The sequence below is a fragment of the Aptenodytes patagonicus genome, chromosome 12, assembly GCF_965638725.1.
Source record: "Aptenodytes patagonicus chromosome 12, bAptPat1.pri.cur, whole genome shotgun sequence".
Taxonomy (NCBI): Eukaryota; Metazoa; Chordata; class Aves; order Sphenisciformes; family Spheniscidae; genus Aptenodytes; species Aptenodytes patagonicus.
The window spans coordinates 17893191-17919892 of record NC_134960.1 but is presented as its reverse complement, the minus strand read 5'-3'; the positions used below and the strand labels follow the sequence as shown (position 1 = coordinate 17919892).

The 26702-nt window shown below is 43.4% G+C and overlaps 1 protein-coding gene across 2 annotated transcripts in view; it reads right to left on the bottom strand.

Annotated features, from left to right (window-relative positions):
* WWC1 (WW and C2 domain containing 1) overlaps positions 1-26702 on the bottom strand; it is a 74279-nt gene that overhangs the window by 30784 nt on the left and 16793 nt on the right. For both annotated transcript variants that reach the window (XM_076350484.1, XM_076350485.1), the window contains exons 2-4: positions 8314-8423; positions 2322-2525; positions 529-605 (exon numbers count right to left, since the gene is read on the bottom strand). In XM_076350484.1, coding sequence (XP_076206599.1) covers positions 529-605; positions 2322-2525; positions 8314-8423 — 391 coding nt within the window. The remainder of the gene's footprint in view (positions 1-528; positions 606-2321; positions 2526-8313; positions 8424-26702) is intronic.

The window sequence follows — 26702 nt, the reverse complement described above, 5'->3', positions numbered from 1 at the left end:
AAACTGAAAGGCCCCACTGCATGAGTAACACAGCAAGATGGTAATACATATTGTAAATCCACTGACCCTACAGCTTGCTGTTTTATATTCCTCCACAGAGGCCAGACTGACCTACTTTACTTTTGTCCTTTCTTCTTCCCAAACTGAGCTCTGCATGAGAGCGCACACTGCTGCTGCTAACAACCCTCACTAAGCCCAGGACAAAACAGCTGCCAGTCTCTGGAGAGAACTCGCAGCTCTCCAGTGCTGCGGCACACCGAGGAGCCAGCACACAGCTGAATACCCCACAGCGTATCTGTACAGCAGTATGTACTGCCAGCTTCCAAGGAAGTCTAAAGTCTAAGGGAAAAAAGTGTTTCAAACTCTTAAGACTGCAACGTTTGAGAATCCTGATAAATTATCTCCTAGATTAAGAAAGGCAACATTAGCTTTTTCAACTGCTTTGGCATCTCCTTTAGTATTTGCCATGAGGTTTGGAAATATCTGAAGATTACTCGTGGCAAGCAAAGGTCCGTTCATACCACTTACCCTGGATTTTGTAGTAGCAATCTCCGCTTTGAGGATCTCCGGGTCATACTTGGAACTCGATGATGAGCCAGAGAGCACTAGAACAAGTACAACAGCCAGTTTAACAGCTCTACCTTCCTCCCTACTCTTCTACCAGCCCTACCACAGATCAAGACCTCCCATACTCCTGCGCACCCAGATCTCCACACATTGCTGGTGTAGGCCTTTTACCCATTGTCCAGATCTCTTCTCACCCTTCAAAAGGCAGGGAAAGGCAATAGTGCAGTCAAGTACTCCATAAAAAGTGTATACTAAAGAGGCCAGAGCATGTCCTGCATCTCCAAAGTCTTGATTTGTTCTAGGTTAACACACTTAACTCAGGCTCCCAAACACGTTCACTCCATGCAATAGTGTGGCTTCCTGCATTTCCAAAGGCATTTAACAGAACTGAAGGGTCAGGCATTGCATAAAGGTTTACTTTTTTTTTTTAAGACTTTCTCATTGAGTAAACAATCCACTGAATGTTTAGAAACAAAGAAAAGCAAAGAATGAGAAGAAACTGAAAAATGTGATGCAAGCATCTCACAGCCTTGAGGACATGACCAATCATACAATGTGTCACACTGGATTAAATCAATGTCCCATTAAGAGCAGAATTCTCTTCTCAGCAGCGGCTAAAACCCTTCTGCTTCAGAAGGTACAGAAGCTCCCCAATGTGCAATGCTGTTAGAGGTAGCTGTAGGCAAGTGAGATGTTTTGATCCTTGCAGCCATCAGTTTATGCCCTATAAAACATGGGAAAGCATTTCTAGTTCTTTCTGTTTGGCTCTATTTTTAAAGACAGATCGCATTACACCGATGTAATTCATGTTCACAGCGTTCCTAGTGTACTGCTCTGGTACACTAGTATTTAGGTAGAGTGCTCTTAAGACCAAAAACTGTACTTCAGAGATGATGGACAGGACCCTAGTCAAATAAGAATCCTTCAGTTGACAGAAATCTACTTAAATACTTTTTAACATCAGGCACAGCATTAGCCAGTGGAATTCATCACCGTAAGATATAACTCAGCAAGAGTGAAGTGGGGGAAGGTCAGTGCATTGACATGGCTAGCAAGAACAAAAAAGTGTGATACTAAGGATTATAAAAAAATTCTAGAAGACTTGCAGGAAATAAATCCTCCTCTGGATGTTTTCCAGCTCCTAACTAGTTAACAAAAAGGAGGAAATTTGGCCTTCTATAAGCATTTCTGCACCAACTCTTGAAGCAAGAGGTATTGATATTTCCTGTGTGACAAAGAATATGGAGCACAAAACAACGTTCTTCACACACAGAGAGGTATCCACCAATGTTAGCTTTTACATGGCATAAAATACAGACCCTTAGCTCCCCGAGACAGTCACTCAACTACCTGGGACGTTAAACTCCAAAAGGGCCTGGGAACGCTATCTGAGATGAGCCTTCTTGCCTTGTTTCTATACTTTGGACAGAGGAATCAAGGAAAATACCACATAACTTCATTTTTTTCACATTGAGACAACCACCACATTTTTTCACATTTGTTGAAGCCCATGCTGAAAAATCTGCACACTGGCTCCAGTGACTGAGCCAACCACAATAGTGTTTCATAACAATTATCCTTTACCAAATAGGTGCTAGGCAGCTATTGCTTTTGAGACAGACTGAGCAAACGTGGAGAGTGACATGGCATAACACATCCCAGTGCTCTATCAGAGGACCAGCTTCAAGCATTTTACTGTCCTAGCAGGTTCAGGATTGAGAAAGTCACTGGATAAGAGTTCGCTAACTACTCACAGCTGGTCTGAGAGCCCAGTTTGTGCTCCCAAACATCATGCAGCTGCCGATATTCTTGCTGGGCCAATTCAAGCCTCTGCTGTTTCACTTGATAGATCTCCTTCTGTGCAGCAATCGCCTCCTGGGCCAGGACAAGATAGTCTTTCAGCATATGCTCCTGCTCCCGCCGCCATTGCACACGAGGGTCTTCTATCTGTGTAGTTTCTTAGAGAGAAAACAGAAGGAGGCGAGATCAATGGAAAGCAGGTTTGTACTGCTGCCTGGAGAAGCTCCACCATTTATGGAAATATTTTAAAATAGCCCTTTGCCCCATCCCCTAATAAAAAAGTGGAATAAGGACATTTTCCTTTTTTCTTAGGAGGTGACCATTGATCCATAATGAACTCCAGTGAGCTCTGCCACGCTGAATCACTGTATAGAACAATTCATGACCAAATCATGATACAACTTGCCAACTCCTCTGCTGCTGAAGCCATCCTGGTTCTGCCTCTTAACACATCCACACAAGCATGTGCACACACAAGCTCTAAGATACTGACATTGACTGTTAGACTTATCTTTATTGTAACTGCTTTATAATATTACTAATAAAATACCTCTACTATTTCACTGATAAACTTTCAGAAAATATCATTGCCACATGACTGCATTATACTGCATCTGACAACATGAAAGCGGTTACAGCTCTGCCCGTCCTCTTTGGCTGCCAAGTGGCTTTTATTAAAAAGGGAAAAGAAAGCCTCCTCACTCAGATTCCATAGGTAAGTAAAAATAAAGACTCATTAACTCACAGAACGTATTCATGAAAGCATCTCAAATGACATTATATAAACAGCATCTCAGAAGGGGAGTAAACATTTCTTTCACTGAAAGCAGGCACAGCAGTAAATCACTGCAGAATACAGGAGGCGGAGTTTAAGGAAAATGTTTCTTGGTAACATAGGCAACGCAGTCATGAACAGCTACACCACTTCCATCTCCATTACCCCAACACAACCAATACATTGCTTTTCAGGTTTCTAATCATGAAAAAGGCATAAGGTCACAGACATGCAGCTAGTCCTAATACTAATTAGGCAAATTTATTGTCAGTATTTGTCTCAGTTTTGTGAAGAAGTGTACAAAATATTTTTCATTTCTCTTTCAAGGCTATTATGTTCTTGCTTGGAACAGGTTCCAATGTTCAGTTGACTAAGTGCTCTAAAATGTCTAAACTACCATGCTTGAATAAGGATGCCTAGTTACCACATAATGAATAATTAATAAAAAGGAGCTGCTTGAAACTATCAGTAGGAATCTAATCTGCATATCTTAAGAGCCTCTTTAAATATTTAGTAAAAACTGCCACCGTGGAAGGTATGAGCAGCTCTTAAGCAAGTCGGGCATAAGACTAACACCGCAATACGCAGGATGTAGGGAAGAGAACAGTTTGACAATAATCCTAGGAGCAGAACTAGAAATAAAGGATTTTACCCAAGGGATGGACACTCAACCATTTTCACAAGCTGTCCATGATCATGCTGAGGAGAAAATTAACAGGACACGCCAGCAAAAACTTGTTTTAACAGTATCTCAAGATCCAAAAGAACACATGGCATTTCAAGTTACACAGCGAAACCCAGAGAACCTGCAAGAGATGATTAAAAAAACCCCAAACTTTTAGACACTAACAGTATAGTTTGTAGAAGCATTTCAACAAAAAGTCCCTTATAGGTCCTGCTAGCAGAAGCAACATTTCAACTGATGTAATATTAAAGCTAAGCCTGGACCTGAAAAACTGCCCAAAAATAACTTGAAGAAAGTTAAAGTTGTGAACTTTGTGCCAACTGTAGGTGCTGGTGCCCTCCCAGACGGCACTATGGTTTCTTTTGCTCCCCCTAAGAGAGAAGTCAGGAAGACACAGCAGTGCATCAACTGTAACAGTCCAAAAACCATAGGCTCCTGCCTCTATTCTTGCCTCCAGATCCCATTTTCCAGATAACCATTACCCACACCCAGATGGAGTAACTCCCTTTACTCCATAGTTGAACCAGAAGGGGAAAGTCTGCTGCGAGTTACGCAGAGAGCTGCCCCCCATATTCCCAGACACACAGCTTCCCTGGACCAGCAACCAGCAACCATGACTCAGGACTCTTAATTTCAAGCTTAATGAGTATGCTGGCAAAGTACCCACAACTCCTGAAGTCTAATTCAGGACACTGGGGCACAAGTCTACCTGTGGCTTCTTCAAGCTTGGTATTTCCAGCTTTCCCTTAAACTAGCAGCCCATTCTTCCTATAATTGCAAGAAAGGCAGTGGAAGCTGCTGCAGGGAAATCCCTCCATTATAAGTGACTAGGAAGACGACTATCAAAATCTGCCTCATCCTGTACACCTCCGTTAGGTGGTGAAACACTGACACTGCCCCAAACACGCACACCACCTGACAAAGTGAACACCTGGCAGCCAGCTCGTGGAGAGGATGGACAACCCACTTATGTACTGAAACGGCTTTGTTCCCATTTTTCTAAATATTCACGTCAACCTTTTCAGTAATCACAGCACTAACTGTATTCCCCTTGATTGCAGCTCTGAGCTTTGATTTTCAAACATGTAATAACAATCTATGAAAATATTGGCCAAGGGCTCTCGATCTGTCCCAGCTACTGAGAAATGCAAAATACATTCAAAAGTCAGATGAAAGGACTACAGAAATGCATGCTGCTACATCATTTGTTGTCTTGTGTATTTTTAATTTAATGTTGAGCTTGTCATAAATAAATCTGATTGTTTCATGTTTGAAGAATGTAGTCTTACTATGCTTGCATCAGCATCTGGCAAGAAAATCATCGTTTCTCTGTGCAAATCAAATTCCAAAGAAGTTCTCCCAGAGAGAGACACTCAGGGCTATGCATTAATACTGTATTAGGAATATTCTTGGTACTCAATTAAATTTAATTGTATTTATTTTGCCTCAGAGAGAAGGTTAGAAGTGTTCTCCATCTCACTTTTTTTAATGGCTCCTGGCTTTAGATTTAATTTAGGTTTGTCCTTGGGCTTCTTTATGATAATTAGTCTCAAATACTTCCAGTGTGCAGCAAGAACCAACATGCCTCCATCCCCTTCACACCCTCTGATGACGGTTCCTTCCTGCACAGGGAATCTGCAAGAGACCTTGGAGAAGACAACGGTTTTGGACACCCTCCAGAGGATACTTCAACATAAACCACAAAGATGAGCCTCTTGATTAGCTGAAGGTAAGCAGATATGGTTTGTTTTATCATGATTTGGATTAGAGCTGGCATAAGAAATAGGGTCATGATTTTGTTTCTCTTCTTTTCAACCTTTTAATTGAAATTCTAGGTCAAGTCTTGTAGCCTCTGGCATCCCATAGAAGTGAAACTTTTTAAGAGCAACTGCTATTAAGCAGGTGTCAGCATGGTTTGAAGCCTTCTCTGCATGCCCTTGAAGCCTGTGGTGCTTTCGAGTGGCACAGACCAGGGGTAACTACCTCAGACCACACAGGGCTCAGACCTGGATCTTTGTGCATTCACCCTGGGGCCAACTCAAATGTACAACTAAGATCATGTTTGGTTTGTCCCACCTACATGCTGCAGTTACTGCCAGCTGAAACACTCAGGAGGTCCGACAAGCTTCCATGTCCCACAGCAGGCTTCAGATCAAGGGGTTTTTCCTGTACCTGGACTGTGTCCCCCCAGGATCACAGCTAGCCATCCTTGTTTAGGCAAAAGCCAGTGGAGTAAGTTAATGCCCCAGTTTTGGCTAGGATGGGTCACAGTGACAAGAGCTCAGCTTTCTCCAGTGTGGATAGGAGGGGAAGACAAATGAGAAAATAAAAATACATCTCAAACCAAAGTGAAAGTTCAGAGGGAACAAAGAAGAGAGTCTTGGAAACATCCTCTCCTTTTACTTGAGCCGAGTTTTTCCTGTCATCAGAGGTGACCCTGATGTTTACTTCAGAAGGTGAGCTGAAGATTATTTCTTTTGGGGACAATGCCAGCTCCCACAGCACCTGCAGAGGCTTACCTCTACTGCAACAGTCCGTGTCACTGCCTGATAAGCCAGAGGAGGGAACTGATCCAAGGGAAAACAACACCAAGCCCCACAGACATTTCACTAGGAAGGGACAGGGAACAAACAGCTTCCCCAAAAGCACTGTACAGGTAAAACTGAATTGGCAGGAACCTCTTAATCCAACACTGCTGCCTAACACAGCAAAGCCCTTCAGAGTCCCTGGAAGGTGGCACATCCCTGTGTCTGGGCCTGGAGCACCCTGGTAGGCACCTCCCACATCCCAGCACCTGATACAGCAAACCTCCAACCACCAGAGAAGGGAAGAGAAGTCCAACCATATTTTTGACTCCTCTGGAGAGCTTGCCCAGGCTCTTCTCCTTTCCTGGCTGCACACAGTCATGAAAACATGAAATCATTTGGAAGGAGGTAAAAAGAACTCTTACCCAGTCCCAAGTGAGAGTAGAAAAAGCATTAAGATTCAGACTGTCTTTAAAAAGCAACCTCATCATTAACTCTCCAGAGTGCTTTCTTGTGGAAGCGAAATGGACACAAGACATGGTCTTACAGACTTATAGGAGATCCCAATTTGTCTTGCAATTTAGCACCTTCTCCAAAGTTTGTCCAGTCCTCTCCCCTGCAGATTTGTTTTGTGTGATTCTGTACACTTGTCTACCCCTTCTTCCCCACTATCCTTTCCTGTAAAAGGAAAAATCAACATCCCCTGCCTCACAGAAAAATAGTTAGGATAAAGCCATTTGAAGACATGTAAATACTGTGACATTGGGATGACATAAGCTCTAAATAAAAATTTGTGTCACCTTCACATCTGGAGATGTTTGATCTTTGTATTGCAGAGGGGAGTTAGTGCTTTTTGAGAATAGGCTTTCTTCATTCTGCATTTTTAATAACCAAGAGAAGTTGCTAAAACCTGGAAGGTGCATTCTCAGGCCAGGTGAAAATGTGGCTTTTCTGAAAAAGGGAAGGGTGTGAAGATAGCCAAAAAAAACCCCAGACTTCCACATTTTTATTTTAAAAAAAAAATCTTGTAACTTGCAGGGAAAAATTGCCGAAGTTCTCAGTTGAAGTCCTAGAAGCAGATTTAAAAAAAAAAAACACAAAACAAACCCAAAAAAACTTCAAGGCACTTTTGTCTTTTAAAAGTTTCTCTTTGCATGAGTTACAAACACCCTCAAAAAGGCCTGGGCATGGTTCTGCTGTGAACTTCTGGACTACAATTGGAGCTGTTCTCTAAAGAGGACCAAAGTCACTGATTTATTTTGTTTGTTGCTTTTTTCAGGGGATTTGTTCTAGCACAACCCAATACACATTTCCTAACAACATCTGTAATCATATATCAAGTTCTGTATTTTCTTATAATTCAAATGAGCTTATAAAGCTTAACACTTCTGGTCCATCAAGCAATCTAACAAAGACAGTAAACAATGGCTTAGTTTGAAGATACAGAAAAAAACACCACAAGCCTGAACTTAACTCTTTTCCAGCTTGCACACCTTTCAGGATATCCCAAGCCTACTTGAGAGCTTCCTCTCCAGTAAAGGCAGTGTGAACTGCTACAGCTCAGGGAGCTCATGCAGTTTATCCCTGCCAGGGAAATAAACACAAGACCTTTGCACTGTTTCCAATGGTCTTGCCACAAGGACAAATTCCAGGCTAAGAACAAACTCCAGATCATTGCTACCTAGTCGGACTCCTCAGCAGAGCCAAATCTTACAGAGGTGTGTCCATAGTATCAGCTTGAACATGACTGCTGATTTGAGGACGGAAAACCAAAAGGTTTCAAATTCCTGTTTTAGAGAGGGAAGTAATTTGTACGATGGAGGACGAGATTCGATTTCACGAGCTGCAGATCTCATCTACTCTATAGCATGCTGTTAGCGATTTTGTGGTTTTGTGTTCAGTGTATTTTAACACAGGCACAGAACAATCACTCTGCAAAAATACAATAACATGTCACTTACTGGTGTTGTGGTCTATGTAATAAACTCCAACCTGAGGGTCATAAGCTTCTTCCCATCCTAACGGCAATTCATCACTAATGCAGTCTGCAAAGGTTAGTGGTTTGGTATACCTGAAATGCAAAGTAATATTTAGGATGAATAAAAGAACACTCCCACATGTCTATTCCAAACAACTGACCAGAAAACAAGTACTACAAGGGCTTCAGTATAGAAAAAAAGAAAGTTGCAGTATAGAAAACAAAAGAAAGTTGAAGACTATTTTAAGGCTTTTGTTCTTATCAAATAATACTCCACAAACTCTTCCCTTTCTTCATCTGAAGTTACAGCAAGATGAATTCATTTTGACAGAGCTCCCAAGCCTTGCCTGGCTCAGCCAGTACTTGCTCGACAAAGGAACATTAAGAACTTTGCCAGAAACAATCCTCGTCTCTCAACTGAAAGAACAAGACTGTTTGCAGGCAAGTCCTGTATCAAAAATATGTAGACAAGAAGGAGCAAGATGAGAAATGCAATTTGCATAGCATGAATAATTAAGACTGCACAATCAATAGCAAGTGCTGAGGACTGTGGGACCACTTGTCATGCAACTCCACTCATTTGCATTGCAATATGTTCTGTTTCATTAATGACAAACTAGATTAGTTTCTCAGAATCACGAGAATGTGTAACCCACTCCATCCAAATGAGGAAGTATTTCTGCAATACTGCTCTGATGAGTTTTTCCTATTAGAGACCACATCCAGCAACAGTCTGAAGGCTTGTATGGCTAAAAACAAAGCTTAGAGTACCCATTCCTTGGGTGACCCCACAGATTTTAGTCACCAAAACCATGCCCCTTTTCTCCCTTTGACTCTAAGCTAACAAGGTTCAGCTTGCACCAAAACTACTAACCAAGTGTATCACTGCAGGGAGGCACAAGCCAGGAAGAATTAATCTTGCAGGTATCTCACATATCCAGCTGCCAAAAGCATAGTATGCCACAGGCCCATAGATCTATGACACAACCGCACCGCACGTGGCCTATCTGGAAGGAGGGTCATGACTTCACATTGGGGCCTGTGAGTCAAACTTACCAGAAGAGCCCTTTGGGCAGAAAGCGCAGGACACACCGTAAACCACCACAGCCCCTCTCTAGCAGTTATGCTGCACATACCAAGAGCAACTCGGTCAAAAAGCAGCCATGGAACTGTACCGAACTCTGCCATATACAAGCGGCACGCCACAGGAAGGTAACGTGGTTAAAGAAAGCAATTTTCCAACCCACTGTAAGAGACCAAACAGGTTTGCAGAAAGTCTTTCATATCCAAAGGTAATTCAGCAGGGCTGGCAGCTAGATAAAGAGTTTTCGAAGTTTTGAGCACACTTGAGCATACTTCATCTGGAGGCACTGAGTAATCAACTGGTAGCCTCATATTAACATCTTACAGCCACTCATTAGTGTAAAGGGGAATTTTAGGAAAAAGCCTCCAACCATAAAAGGTTCAACACAAAATCAACATTTAATGACTAACAATCCCCCCCCCAAACCATGACCTGGAAGTCTGGCACACGGTAAGAACGAGGTGGAAACATTTCTGTAAAAGCTACATAAGCCACTAAGATCTCTACTTACCTGCTGCTGCCTTTCACTTTCAACACATTGCCTTTGCCATCTGAAGCAGTGCTTGAATCACTTTTCTCAGAAAATTTCAATTTAATTTAAAGCTCTGCAGTGCAAAAAAGAACTCAGCTTCACAACACAGAACTGTGAAACTTTCTCAATAAAGTTTCACTGAAAGGTTTATCTTTACTGTTCTTAATCTAGACTGTGTACCAAAAGCACGTTTGTATAGAAAATAGAGATTACTTGAAAGTAAAATAGAATCTCAATAGCAATCTGATTGCTATCCCTTATCCCGTGTTTTTCCCTGTGGATCAAGCTGTTTCTTCAACCCAAGAGTAGCCAGTATGTGCTGCTCTGAGTTGATCAAGTCAAAGATGCACAAGGGTAAAAATGCAGAGCAAGGTCGGATACAAGTAACTCTCTGGAGATAACACAGATGAAAGTGCTGTTGCAAACGTGTTGGCAATTTTAACTTAAACACTAGGGTTAACACTTTCACCTCTCTGAAAATGGAACTGCTAACATTGAATAAAAGCAAGTGGAAGCAGGACAGGTAGAGAAGAGGAAAGGAGCAGTGCTGAACACTGGACTCCGGAGGACCTGCCCTCATCCCTTAGAGTAGCACAGACTCACTGGGACGACATGGCAGGTAATGGGGAACACAGCTTGCCCTGCCCTGGCATCTCCACTGTGCCACATGGCAGGGCACGGCCACAGCTGAGCTCCCCTGGGCAAAGCAGGATGGTGCCTGCAGACATGGGGGTGCTCCTGAGGTTGCTTTCTCCTTCAAGCCCATCAAAACAAATGCAGAAAAACCTCGGTGTCTTCAGGATGGTCATGCATTTGCAAAAAACAGAACAAGAGACAGCCACAAGAACTGGTCTCCGCTCATCTTGGACTTAAGAATCAAGCTGACTTAAAAGGGCTAAGGTCTGGTCTCAACTTCATACACATCAGGAAAACCAGCTTGATGATATTTCAACGTAACTGCTGAGGACTTTGTTGTAGTAATTATTTCATTGCCCTGATAAGCATGACATTGTTCTTCCATGGCCAAATATTTTATAAAAAAAATTCAGTGAAAAATTTTCACCTATAGTCCATGATAAAGCCTAGATTTAATGCTTATTAGATGTTATTTGGAACAAGGGAAAGGAAGAAAAGTTACTATTTGTTTATTTGTGAAAATATATTTAAAGTCAGCAGGGACAGAGTGTGCCATCTAGGCCACACAAAGTCCAAGTGGTCTCTTCCAGTGCATCATTTGATTAGTAACACTCAAAATATTGCTGTGAATTGGTTTTATGATTGCTGTTTTGCTACTTTTATAGAGAGCTCTACCAGAAGAGGTGTCATTTCATCCTGGGTTTGCACAGTCTCTAACCTTGCACACCAGCTTCCATTCAGCCCTATGGACTGATTAAACCAGAAACCATGCATTTCCCATGTCCCAGCTACAGTGGTCAACATTTTTGGCGAGTGATGCAAGCAAACATCCCTCAACATGGGGCAGTAATTAAACCCACACTTGAAGTATATTAGGTGAGGGTGTGCTGCAGGTATAAAACATAGCTCAGTAGCTTAATTTGTATTACACACTGAGCGGAGTTTTCTGCAGCAGAATTCTGCTCAAGAATCACATCTAAGATGAAAATCAGATTTATTTTTTAACAACCGCATTGAGCTGCACTATCAGCCCCAGGACTTGGGACTACTTTCATCAGGGAATAGCACCGTAGTGCCAACTTCGATGCTCCAAAGTTTAATACTAAACTCAAAGCTTCTGCTCAGCTTTTGTCCAGTCCTACTTTCCTAGAAGCAGCTGAATCCCCTCTAGACATGCTCAGGAACTGTCAGACTCGATAGGAAGTCAGGACCAAGCAACAACTGAAGGATGCTTATTCCTATTTTCCATATGAAGTATAATGCATGAACTACAGCCAGTCAGTTCTTTCAGTTGGAGTTTTGGAAAAAAGGGGAGAGAAAGCAAGGCAGGATCAGTCTGCTATAGCAATGACACAAGCCAACAGGAGACTTGCCAGTTACTAGGGCTCAGAAACAGACAATAATTTCACCTTTGAGATTCAGATTTTCAGCATATCTCACAAGGAGCACCCACCACCAAGCACGGACTGGTGCTGTCCTCCCTGGCTGACCGCAAGCTTGCAACTATCCCATTTGTACAGAGGAGTAAGTATTCATTAAAGGAGAAATCTGTCATTCAACTAGCAAACAGAAGAGTAATTAGTTTTAGAATTAAGAGAGTAATTCCATTTATTACAGAAAACATATGCCATATAGCTATTTCCCCAAATAACTGCAGCTTCGTAACCAAATTAGTTACTCTTCTAAACTCCTTTCCCTTGCTGTTGTGGGAAAAACTGGCACAAATCAAAGAAGCAATGCTACAATTACAGATGAAAGACATGCAATATGTTGTGTAGCCAGACTATGAATAAAGCATAAAAAGAAAAAGAAGATTATTTCCTTGTTTTAAGATATGATTTTAGGGGTTGTTATGAAGACTGAAATAAACCAATTTTCCAGAAGGGGTCCAAAATCAAGCATCTCCCCTAAGCACACTCACAATGTAGCATGACAGATTAAACGAGCAAAAGGTAAAGTTTCTTTCTCACAGCAAGACATGATTCAGTTAGTGTATTATTTCTGCATAAAACAGGACTGCTTCTGCATTTGGGAAGTTAAAGCTAGGGCACATCTGCTGAACTATTTCTTCTGAAACATCTCCTTTGCAACTCAAAGCTGCCTAGCAGCCTTGGAAAAATCTCGTCAACTCAGTCGAACCACGTTATCACATAGTAGGTCCCCTCTGTAGCCAGGCTCAAAACAGCAATCTAGAAAAACGGACCCCTTTCACCCACTGTGCTTATAACTAAGGAAGGAAACCTACAAAATGGTTATGCATCCCTTACCCTCCTCTGTTTGGGAAACCTCCAGATACATTCATCCAGCTTCCAAAAGAAAGCAATGCACCAAAAAGTTCAGAAAATCTTAACTTTGACTTCTGATCTCCAGTCACAAAGAAGGAACCAAGGGGAAAAACTTAAAGTCTGTAGGTATAGCATTTTTTATCAAACCCAAACTAGTCTAGTTAAGAGATGACACTTTCAGGCACATGAGTTTGTCTGCATCTTCCAGCCGTGCTCGCTTTGCTCTAATACCCTTTAGAGCATCAGTGAGACCAGAACTACCCCTGAAGTGCTTCATCTGCTTCTAAGCTGGAGGCTAAACTTGGTGTGGAGTTCCTACAAGAGAAACCAGCTTGAGCTAGAGAAGATACTTGTAAATCATAGCCTAACTCTGGCCTTCTAGCTCACCAAAAAGTAACTCACATGTTCATCTCATATCAACTCACCTGTATCTCATGTTCATCTTACCTGTGACTGCCCTTCCCCCATGAGCTAAGTTTTAATCAGGGTCATTTTTAGGAACATTTAGTGTTTTGAAAAAGACACAACCACCTAGATTTATCAATTTCCATCATATCTTCTTAGTTTTCAATGTTTTTTTTTCATTTGATTTCATTCAGGAAATTCAAATTTACTCGATCAAGTGCAATTGCTCATTAGGACACCTGGAAACCAGGTACCCTCAGCAACCACTGCACACAGCAAGTCAAGGACACCATTTCAGAAAGTAATCCTGATAACAGAGGTAAAAGATAACAGCATCACCCAACTTCCTAACCTGAGGAGTATCTTATGGTCTTCAGGCAGAGGCAGGCTGAGGGAAAGCCATTGCCCACCTACCAGCCAGTGAACACACTGAGACACTTCCATCTTTGCAAAACGTTTGCCCCAAATAGCTCAAGTATTTGTATGGCAAATGATGTTCAAATCCCTTTCCCACAGTAGGAAATAGAAAGTTAGTTTCCTAGCTCTAGTTTATAAGTCACATCATTTTTAAATGAGAAGGGTTTCTATACTACTTATAATTTTTGATCTATCACCTTCAGCTTCTTTCACAGATAAAACTGGAAGCCAATGTTATCATGTGCAAACACTATTAAATGGAAATTTGCTCATCTCAGATTCAGAAAGCCTTTCTATAGTCTTTAACTCCACTGTTGTCAATCAAAAACCTCATTACACAGGAAACTGAAGGCAAATAATCCTTGTATAACAAGTTTTTGATTGACAGAAGGTTTGTTAAACACGGCTCTAAGATCACAGAGGTTCCTGACAGGAACAGGAGATGGGTGAACTGTGCCACTTACAAATCTGGAGCTAATAACTACAAAGGTAACAGAAATCAGTTCTGAACTTCTTAAACCAGAAAGTGTTATTTTTGTAATTATTGGATTTCAGTGCCAACTGGTGGCCTACAGCAATCTAGCAAACCCACACGCAGCTTTTTAGTCAGGCTTATGGCTGTGAGTACGTATGTGCATGTACGTACATGTGCAGACAGCAAACAGTGCGCTTGGGTCACCAAGATGTTAAGCATTTATAAACCTACAGTAGATTGTCAAGTTTCTATGCTGTACGTAAACCCACTTAATCCCTATGTTTGCAGGGTTCCTCAAACCCCCATAACACAGCGAAACCATTTAAACAGTAGAGCCTTATTTTAATCAGTTCAGTACCGATCACATGGCCTTATATGAAATCCTTCATGAGTCTATACGGGTGAGACTACAGACCAGGGGATTTCCTACAGTTTACTGTACCAATAGCAGCGGCTCACTGCATAAGGAACAAAGGTAGCACCTGGATCACTCAGGACCTTCATGTCAGCTCCTCTTACAGCTACAGCATTAGCCACCAAAACCTAACAGCTTAACAGCTCCGTTCATTTCACCCCTTCCCTCCTGCACTCACAGGTACACAGCGAGTGTATGAGGCATACAGGTTTCATGGGCAAGAAGTCAAGCAAGATAACGAAATTTTGAGTTCTGGCAGGTATTTCCACTCATACCGTTTCTCTTACAAAACCAAATAGTTTTTAAACCCAGCATTTTGTGGGAGAAGCTTGGAGTCAGGTTTTATTTTCAGTGGCTTCTACTTCAAATTTTTTTTTTTTTTTTAGACACAGCATTTCTTCATTTCTCATTTGAATAAAACTCACTGCTCATTATGTGCCAGGATGTGCTACACAGACCGGGCTAAAAGCACCTCAATTCCAGCTGTGACACTGGGGTAGCTGTACACAAAATCCCCATGGGTCTGAGTTTTGAGGAACCTGTTAATGGGTAGAGCTCCTACTGTAACTCAGAAGGCTACTGCAAGAACCACTGCCAGGAGTCTCGACACAATGACATACAAGCTTCTTTGTTTTTAACGAGGTCATCTCATTCTCAAGACAGAATGATTATTTTTAAACTTCAGCATGGAAAAACCTATCACTTTGCAGACAAATTTTCTAGGACTACACCAATCTCCTCTTCACAAAAGCTTTTAAAAATAGACTCCTACACATTTATTACTCAACTTGGTGATCCAGCCCTCAAACACACCAGGGCTATCCGTCACTATAGTAACTATTTTCCCTGGGAGCATCTTCTCTCACTGCAGGGAGAATTGCCCTTGAAGGCTGGAGGTGTGGCAGTGAAGAGGCCCTGTTTTATGATCTTGCTGGCAAAGCTTTCCTCACCCCGCCACCACACACCTGGGCACGATGAAACACTCCCTTGGATCCCCACTCCAACTGCAATTTAGGGAAAAGGTGATGAGAACAGCTCATCCTTAACAGCCAGTATCCTCAGCAGTGACACAACAGGCAGCTCTGGGCCAACGACACCCTCAGTTGCACCAAAACCTCAGCAACTACAGTGGTTTTAGAAAGGGAGACCTCCACACCGAGGGGAGAAGAAAGGAGTAATTCAGGACCACCATGAGCAGAGAACTATGAATGGGAAAGCGCTTCCCAGGTAACAAGGAGAAGCCTTTAAGAAGTGCCCATAAATTTGGGAAGCTTCTTAACTGTGCTCCAAGCATTGCAGCCTGGTCCCGGTCTTGCTGTGATAAAGGATAACTAGGAACAGAACTACACCCCTTACAGTAAAATGCAGTCAAGTCTGAGAAAAACAGCTTACTTGAAGTTGTTGCTGTAAACCAAACAAATTTGCTTAAACTACAACCTAAACATCACCAATAGCAACACCCTAAAAAAGCAACAAAACCTCTCAAGCAACTCAGACTGCAGAGCTGTTTTCTTTTCAGAAGTGGTTTCCTTTGTTGCCATGGTTATTGAGCATCTTCTCAGCCTCCCAAAGATCTCATCTTGCATCTCCTCCTGGCCCCTGGCGCTCCATGCATTGGGCCACCTCTGGGATAAGCAAGCCCAACATTTATCCTCAGAGCTTATTTTCCAAGCTATCTTAATTGTAAACAGTCTTAGTGACACTCAAGAACTCAATGATGTCCTCTACTGCTCTTTGGCCAGCAACATGAGAATAACCCCTGCACCTTATTAAGGTGATCTTGAGTTGTATGTAATTTGCCAATTTAGACCCTCTTTCTTTCACATGAGCGGGTAACATCCAAATTCTTCTTTTCCTACAGAAATCAGTCATGTGCTGCCCAAGTAGATTCTACATAAAGCAGATCAGGAGACACCAAAGACACCTGAAGTCAGGCAATGGCCTGTATTTCAAGCATTCCAAACAAATACATTTATACCTTTAATAGTAATATATTTCTATTACTGAGATTCATGGGAGCATTGAGCTGTAATAGACAATTTACCACCCCACCAGCATGCCTCCTATGTATCAGTCTAACAGTTAGCTGTTAGAGACGGACTTTTTACAAGGGCATGTAGTGATAGGACAAGGGGTAACGGCTTTAAACTGAAAGAGGGTAGATTTAGATTAGATATAAGGAAGAAATTCTTCACTATGAGGGTGGTGAGGTGCAGGAACAGGTTGCCCAGAGAAGTTGTGGATGCCCCATCCCTGGAATTGTTCAAGGTCAGGTTGGATAGGGCTTTGAGCAACCTGGTCTAGTTGAAGGTGTCCCTGCCCATGGCAGTGGGGTTGGAACAAGATGATCTTTAAGGTCCCTTCCAACCCAAACCATTCTATGATTCTATGATATGATTAGCTGCTTGCTTGTTCTATCCACTTTTGAAAAGGCTTGCATGTTTACAAGCTCTTCTTTGCACACAGTGACAGTCTGTTTGCCCATGCATTTCTTTTCAGTACAAATCATTTACTCCTGGAAGCGAAGAACTACTAAGGTATTTGCGAGGAGAAGACTATCAAAAACCACTTACAGATTTCAGATCATTCCCAGAGATTAACAAACTGGTTCTGCTAGCAGGAGAGAGGCAGGAGGTCAGTCATACCTTCTTAATCACTCAAACGCAACATTCCTGGGATAGTTCAAGGTTAAAAAGTCAGGAAACGGGAGCTGAGGCTTCTCACAACATTAACTTGCCTGCCAGCCTGTATATCCTGCATACTTTCCTGAACCGATTAAGCAGAAAAGATATAAAACCGTAAGGTACAACTCAATGAGAACAGTGCAACACTACTAAACTAAAAGCATGCAAGAGTTGGAATTTAACCATGCAAGTAACTCAAATGTCTTTAAATAGTTGAGGTTTAAGTTTGCCTTCAGTTCTTCTAGGATGAGAAGCAGCCTTGCCACCTGCACAGCCTGAATAGATTAACTAAAACCAAGTCAGCTCCCTCTTCACTCAGAGGTTTGACTATTCTCAAAGAAGGCGACTGGTCACTTCACAGTAAGGGGTAAATTGTCTACCAAACATCCAGGGTAGTTAAACTAGTTTTTGACATATCTGGGAGATTATGAACTGGAAGGCTTGTCTCTGTTCTTGCAGCCTGCACTCCCACTTCTCTGAAAGGCTGCCTACAGTGTGGCTGGCAGCAGTTTACATTGGCAAGATGCCTCAAGATAAAGAGGTGTATAGGACAGACTCCCCCCCACAACACAGCTCCTATAGCAGGGAACCAATAGCTACTGTCAGAAAAAGATAAACATTTGAGATTCTGGCAACAAGGCATATATTGAACAATTGCTGTACCTCAGCATTCAGGAACACGTTATCCCATGGATATGCGACCCAGAGGGAGCACTGGGCTGACCATCTGCATATCTATAGAGGGGAACGAATCTGCGGTTCACCCCACAACCTGACTTCATCAGGCACTGAATTGTCACTTCATGTATGGTGATTAAAAACCTTAATTCTTTGAGAAGCAATGCATGTTGCTATATTTCTTACCAGCACGTTCTCTCTCTACTGTGAAAAAGAGCAGTATGACAGCAAATACCTCCTGCAATACTACCAGCTCCTGTGCCCTTTATTCACATGGCATTTGAAGTTGGAAAATAGACAACTCTAGGATGGCATCACTGGACTCATCTAGGCTCCCTAGTCTACCCAGTGTGGAAACCAAGCATTGCTAGTATGGAAGCCTATTTACAAAGGGGCAGTGGAAGCACAGGAGGCTGGTTTTACATGCACGTAGTTTGTACGCTGCTCCCTGGTTCACCTACTAGCACTGGGCTAATTGCTAACTCTGTACAGCAGCTTTAGTAGGACTGCCTACTTGCTATTTCTGCATTCTACATGTTCTTATTGAGTTATATAGCTATTTGATGTTCTCGATCCCAAACAGCAACATTAGCAGGCTTTGTTCTGCATCATTTGCAGCACATAGTCTAGGCAAGCAGCAGGGCATCACCACAGCCTCTTCTGCTCTTTGCCCTAAGACAGATCAGCTGCAGCCACTTTGCTTTCAAGCAATGCCTAGATCAGTTCTGGAAACATTACTTCACTGCTCTCTGATCTGACAGCAGCCTGTCAACTCAGAAACCTTGTCTAGATAGAGCTGAATCCAGCTACACATAGGAAGCTGCCAAGTCAAGCGAACCCCAAAGAGGCTAAGTGCAGTCATAGGAGGACATGGGCCCCTTCAATGCCGTCGTAAACTCAGCAGTACCAGGTATGAACAGGAGTATTTCTGGCTGCCTGTAAGAATCAGTGGAGATGCCTGGTCAAGATGATCTTGGAGCAGTGGAGAACACACAAGAACAAAAATCCTTCTAGTTGCAAAGCAATTGTGAATTCAAGATACAGAACACATACTTAAGCATAGGCATTGCCCTGCAAACTGTAATGCGTGCCATGTCCTTCAAGAGGGGCAAATCAAAGCTATTTCAACAGACTCAGCCTTGTGGCTTAGCACTGAAGACAGCCTTTGGAAATGAAGGCATGGCACCTCACTTCTGGTCCGAAGAGGAGAAAGGCCAGGTTACGCAGCACTCGGCTCACGGATGCAGCAACTGCTGAAGCGCTTAAGCAGCTGGAATTCACAGTATCGGCTTTACTATCTACTAGTGTTGATGCAATGCCTTCTCAGTTCCTGAAAGGACATACTGTATAAAAATAAACAAGAAATGTCAAAACAAGAACAGATGTCTAAAACCACCTCAGGAGAGTAAAGCTTTAAGAGATGCAAAGAGTTAGAAGCGTAAGAGTATAAAGCTAATAGGTTTAGTACCTTTTTCATCCACAGTAACAAGGCCTTGATTTACTATGTAGTTAAGCCACAAAAAATTATTCCAAACTGCGTTTATAGACAGAACTGTACAAAGCACAACACATAGCTCAGTACTTCACACATTGCAAGGAGGTCAATACAAATCAACAACTATTGAAGTTTGCTCACTCATTTGAGGACAGCAAAATATGAGATTTGCATCACCAAGTGAGTTAAATGATGTTTGTAAGAGTAAATCAATTAATTTTGAATGATCCACTATCAATATATTTTGCCAACAGATTTATTTGTGTTAACATAGAAGTTATAACACCACTTGCTCTTTGTATTCCCTTTCCCCACCTGCCTCACACAGCCTAAAGCCCCCTTGCAGTCCTTCTGCCAGCTCCAAAGTGGCACAAGCAGCCTGCTGAAGATCTGCATGGCCAGCACTCAGCCCAGGAAGAAAGAAAATAGTCCATCTGCAGAGAGGCACAGCCAGAGACTCAGGGACCACAGCTCAACTGGGAGAAGGACTATGGTTTTGGTACTGTCTACTTTCAAGACTCTGGAACAGTGCTACTAAGGTGAAAGTCGTCTTCAGGTTCAGGACAAACATGCATTTCATCACAGGCAAAGTCAAACATATCAGCACCATGGTATCTGGAAACTGGGATACTGCTCGTAGCACCCCTTGCAATTCCTAGCTGCCAGGTCCAGGAGCAGTGAGGGAGACCCCCGTGCACAGGGAGTCTCCACAGCTGGAGCGTGTGCGACACCAGGAGAGCTGCCCACTCCCTCCCGAAACACCAGCCCACAGCCAACAGTCTCCTCCGGGGACACTGTACTCGGGGGGGACCCTTTCCCTCTTCTTTGCATGGAATTTACACAGCCGCAGGCAAAATAAATGAGTCTTCCTAAAGCATTGGTGTATGAGACTGAGAAAGGGGATAGTAACTCTTGAATTCAGCACAAGTTTCATTATACTGAGTTGCCTCGTCTCCTGATCAGGAGAAGCATTTTAGTCTTACTCAAAATTTAAAATGCTCCTCCTGGTCCCAGAGGCAACATGTCATTTTTCAGAATTCAAGGGAAAACTCCTTATGAAACATTCATTTCCCAAGACTATTTACGACTCAAATATCATTGCAAGGGAGTATTATCTGAGGATCTCTATGGACACAAGCTCATGGATGCCATTGGTATCAATTGTTCAAAGAGGATGTAAGTAGAAGGGCTCAGCAGTTAAGTATGAGCAATAAACGATATCCTGATCCCAAATTATAACTGGTTGCCAAAAAAGCAAGGTGGCATCTTTAAACATGTGCGTACATGTGTGTGAAAGTGTCATCTTTTACCATGGGGTAACTGACTATTATTTTGCTGCAAAAGCCTTGTGGAGAAGAGACTGCTATATGTTTTGGCCTGAAGCAGTTAACCAAGTTTCTACCTAATACAGTGTATCAATTATTTTAAGTGTCCAATAGACCCTTACAGAGGTACCAGGTATCAAAAGCTTTTTAGTTATTCCTCAGTTCAAAATGCACAGCATTTCTTTCCGCTAAGTGAAGACAGCATAGGTACCACTTCATCACTGCTGCTCACACTTCATGGTCTAGGTATGTGTCAGAGACACACCTTACATAGTCTTACTATTAATGTTTAGCTACTTTTTTACTTTAGTGTATGAGAAAAGAGCACAGGAACCTCCTTCCCAAGGAACAATCTTCCTCTTTCCAATATACTCTGGTGAAGGTGACTAAAACCACCTTAGATTGTGTCTTTTTGATATCGCTGTATTCCTACTTCTCCCATCCCCGCTTCTTCCTCATACAACAGATGTGCCAAACTCGTTTGCACCTTGAAAGATTATCAACTCCTGACAGCAAAGTTACATCAACTACTCTAAATCTCTTTGGAAGCAATAAAACATACTTTGAAATAGTTCTCATAAGAGAAATATTCTCGACAAAAGAAATCAATTGTCAATGGTCTTAGCATATTACCTCTGCTTTGGTGTGCTGAAGCTTCTCACCATTATCAAATTCATCTTTCTCCGTAGTCAGTCTCTTGCTCTTCCAGAGAGCCAACTCTGCTAGCAATACCTCCAAACTTTGGGAAAAAATAGCAACCTTCTTCCACATTTTAAAAAAAAAAAAAAAGGCCAGATTAACAGCACTCCCTCTCAGGGAAGAGCAAAAGATTACAAGTTTTTATAAAACAAAATAAAATAAAATCAGAGTAGCCCCTGAAGACTAAATTCTGGTTTTGGTGATGACATTATAACCTTACTGGCATTGGTGCTATAGTACAGGAAAGTTTCACCTCAACAGTACTGGCCATTCACCGCTGGAAGTCACAGAGCTAATGAGAACAGCCAAGGCCGCCTGCAGCTGCATTAAGTGACTGTGAGAAGACAACCAGCATTCTGCTAAGTCAAGCTGAGAGCAAGCCAGTGGTCCTGCAGGCAATTCACTCCTCAGAAAACCAGGTCACAAACTCTGCACTGGAAGGATGTAGGTGGGTTGGCACTTAACGATCCTCTCCCCTCAATTTTCATCGTAACTGAATGCCTGGTGGTTATTGTTTCAGTACCAGTGGTTTCAAGGTTTATAATGATAGCCTGCCAAAAAAGTTAGCTTCTAACAAGTCTCTAAAGGTTCTGTACCTCATTCAAGCTCCTGCCTCGTATGACAGCAGAGACACCAGCTTCAGTACTACCATACTAATTGCTCCACATTAAGAAGTGAAGGAGGTGAATCGCAGCAGAACAGGCTGCACTTCATCCTGGCCTCACAAGCTGAGTAACTTCAAAGAAAAAAAACAAAGATGCTACATTCATCTTAATCAAGTATCATGGCAAACGAAAGCTGTGGTTATGGCATCAAGCTCAGACCAACAAGGAAGCTGGCTAGCAAGTCCACCAGTTTTGAGAGAAATGGTGTGGTCGTGCCATCCCATGCTTTGCCCAGGAGCAGGCTGTGGACACGCAGCCTATTCTCTGTAACCCAACTAGATACAGCACATGCCAGCCTACCAATCCTGACAGCTCTGCCACTCAACAGGACCAAATACTACTCCCACAAGAGCATCAGAGGTGACGGCAAGACTACTTATCGCACTCCTCAGCAAGTCGGTTCAGCTCATTCAACTGGAAGACAAGTCTTCACGTACTAGAGTGAATGGACTGCCCCAGCCAGCAAGAATGAGCCAAGCTCCATCTCCCTGAGCAGAGGCCACACCATTCCACAGTAGCTAAAAAACAGACTTCCCAAGATCATTAGCACACATGCAAATTCCTAGCACACATCTAGATCCTCTAAAACTGAAAAGGTTCTGAATTTGATAAGCAAGACAAGATTTTTGCCCAAATGCTCTAAGCTAAGCATTTAGAAAGGCATTATCTAAAACACACTGGCAAACACCTGAATTCCTCTAACAAAAAACACACAGCACACAAGAGTAAGTTCATATAGACATGGAGAAAGAGAGGTTTTTATTCTATCCTTGTCAAGAGAAAAAAAACCCCAACAGATTTTAAGTATCTGCTCCCAAAGTTGCAGCACAGTCTCAGCAATAGAAGTGCCACAGTCACAGACAAGCTGTAATGATACCTAGATTTCTTCAGGAATGCAGCGTTTATCATTTTGCAGCACATGTTCATAGTTGTAGTAGTAAGTGTTGATTTCTTTTTTGCACTACAAGAGTTGCTTTATCTGTACTGTGACACTTTCCTGGGATGTGCTTCAGGATTAAATGCACCCAAAAAGCATTTTAAAAAAGGATCAATTTCTAGGCAATGCAGTTTCTTAACCTGAATCAGCATATGACTGTACAAGGACACGTGCTAGTACAGGAGGGGCAGGGAGAAGTGTGTCGGATCCACAGCACAAAGACATCAGCAACTGAGCCAGGCTAATGGTTTGTCACTCCCATAAAAAGCATCTCTCCCACCTTCCACCCCTACACACCTTTTCCTTGCTCCTCTTCCCAGTCCAGCAGCTCTGCTCTCCCCTATTGCACCCTCCAAGCCCTCCCACGAACTGCTTCCATTCAGTAACACAACACAAGAGTACCCAGACTTTTCTGCCGAGTCAATTTACAGTTGGGTTAGCAGTCAATAGCATGCCAGCGACAGAGGAGTGTCAGGAACAGAAGCAGCACTGGAGAAAACCACAACGCCCCCTTGTTGGTTGTGATGAGCTGTCTGGCTGCTCACCAGATTCCTGGGCACCAAACTCACAGATGAGCTTCATCTGCCACGGAATCATAATTAAAACTGGTCTTCTCGAGTGGCCCATCTTCTCCAGCTGCCAGACTTTGCCTTCCTACCGCCTTCAGACTCATTACTACTTATAAATGAAGCGCATAGAAATGGTCAACTTTAGAAGCTGGTGCCTTAGATTTACGCGCACCCTTAGATCACGCCAGCCCTGCCGTGGGACCGACGGACACCCTGCCACCGACTGCAGGAAGCGATCTCCTGGGGACATGACAAGGAGCTGTTTGTCGGAGCTGTGTGCAGCCGCAGCGTGCGCTGTCAGCCCAGCTGGGCTGCGCACTGTGCGCAGCACAGCCGGCAGAGGAATGTGCTCCCTGACTGCACCTTTTCATCTCGATAAGGATTTTCAAGGTCATGTTCGCTTCCCTGCTGGCTCCTCCCCGGCTCCAGTGAAATCCCAAGCACGCAGCCCTGGGCCCTGCTATGCGTTCCCACCCTCCGCGTCTCCTGGACACCGGCACAACCTGTCGCATTCCTCCACAGCAGTAAACCCCAGCTTTCCTACTTGCTTGCAACCAGTTCCCTGGGGTTAGCAACACCTCTCTCCCAAGAGCAAGCAGGCACAGCACTGCAGCAGCAGCTGCTTCGCCAGCAGGCCCAACAGTTCCTGTGCTGCAGGGTCAGGATAACTCTGCAGTGAGGCTTGTGACCTCCAGGATTAACATCTCTGAATTAAATATTTCATATAAAATCAGGTTGCAGCCTGAGCCAAAGCCTAATCAAACTCACAGGCCAAGAGAAGGACTCTAGCTGTAACTCACATTGTGCACACTAAAGCACATGACTACATGATCTGGTGAGCCTGTCTTCAAGGGCGCTGCATGGAGGCTGCCTTTGGGGACAGCCCCTGTCACCCTGTCCCCACACCCACAGAGCAGCCAGCCAAACCAGCCCAGCACCGGCAGCCAAAGGGGAAAGAGCTGCCTGCCAGCCCAGGGCTCAGAGGAAAGGCAGAGGTGATGATGGCGGGCCTGGGAAGCCCCTCTCCTCCAGGCACAGGGGATGCAGCCCCCTCTCCTCCGCCCAGCAGTCACCGGTGCATGGATACAACAAGCTTAAGGACCCGCAGACACTCCTCACACCACATAAGATTTTAGATAACTGTTGAAGAATCACACATGCTGCCTGCTTACAAAGCCAGCTAATTATACAATCTGTTAAGCATGTATGCGCACACAACGGTGCTTTCAGTCATTAGAGGACGGGATTTATACTTCACTGCACGCATCTTGCTCTTTGTGAGTGCGTGCCTGGATACAGCCAAAACGAACACAAGTATCTGGAATGTCTGCAGCTCGCCAGCCAGCACATCTGAATACAAAGCTGAGCCCTGCGAGAGTGACTGGCTGTGTGTGACCCCAGTTGCACACATTGCTCCCCCAACGATGTTTAAAATCCCTATTCCCTTTTTTACCACTCCAAGCATCTGAAAGCAGAGTACAGCATAATGTTTAACCCATATTCTGAAGCAATAAGAGTGATGTTAGCAAGGAAAAAGCAGCAGTGCAGGTGATGGGTTGTGAAGACAAAGAGCTCAAGATCGGAGCCAGCAGCTCTGCCTGCCATAATGCAGCTGTCCCGGGTTTAATCCCAGCAGAAGGGCCCTGGCACTCCGGCAGGAAGGGACCTCTGTTCCCATGGCAGCAGCCACTCCTCGACAGCCAAGCCCATGCCAGATGGAGATCCCTGTCCTAGGTATTTGCCAGACAGATAATGCCGCGGCACAGAGATGCTGTCTCTTCCCTTCAGTCATTTTGCCTTCGTTTACTAGTGCCCAGTTCTGCTCCCGCTGGTTGCAGGCAGATCAACTGCAACACAACAGCTCTCTCCAGAGCACCCCAGGCGAGGCACCCAGCAGCCCCAGCTCTGCAGCTCTGACCAGGGCTCCCTTCCACGCTGCACATAGCCTCACGCAGCAGCAGCTGGCAAGGCTAATGACAAGTGGCACACAGCACAAAACCACGGGGCTGCACAGATCTACCTGTGCTCAGCGCTTTAGTTGGCTTCTCATTAACAAAGCATTTGGGTGCTTTTTACGTAAAAACGGAAAGCAATAGCTATGTTTTTCATGGATTATATGATGTTTCTGGCATTTCTCATTTTTAAAAGAATTTCTTCTGCTGAAGATTTCATTTCAGCTTCTCAGATCTCCAAATATCCAGCAGTACCTGCAGGTGAGCTCTACCCCCCCTAATTCAATTGGCTTCATCCCATAGCACGGCTCCATCCTATGGAAAGCCCTATCCTAAGGAATCATATACTTTATGCTATACTTTCAAAGGGATGTACTCTGCACTGGATTTTCCATTTTTACCTTCTATGCTTTGCCATTTAGCCTGATTATTTAACTTGAACTCCAAAATAGAAGGATTTTAAGCATTTGGTGCATGAGGCACAAAGTATTATTTAGGGGCTTCGTAATGAGTCAAGCCAAACCACTTCCATTTTCACATGTTTCTCTTCCCTGCAAGTCAGGGGAAGCAGCAGAAGGCACCAACTCTGTATGAGTTTCAGGTTTGTCTTGGAAAATAAGTGCTCTTGGTCAAAATAAGCTCTTAAAAATCTAGTAGAGACCACACAAACCTAGCGAAGTGCAGTAGGAAATCACATCTTTCTTTATGCCATATCAAACCCCAGCACCTGCTTCTCTGTAACAGGGTATTTTGTCTCAGTTTTCAATGCAGGGGATGTAACCAGGGAAAAAAGGTGGTGTAGACATCCCTATGCTCTCTTCACAAAATAGGTCCTCCTTCTGGAGCAGCCTAGCAAACAAGTCACAGGATCTGCAAGTGCTTTAAGGCACAAGACTTTCACTCCTGAGATTTTCTTGTGGGGCATGAAATGCCCCAGGTCACCATGGACATCAGCCAGAGCACACCCTGCCTTTCCGTGAGGAATGGGACAAGAGGCAGCATTACTTTCCAAAAAGCCATGCTTAAGAGCCAAGTTAATTAGCAACTCAATTACTATGTTCAACTCTTATACATCCACCTTGTTCACACAAGAAAGTACTAACAAATTTGACCATTCAA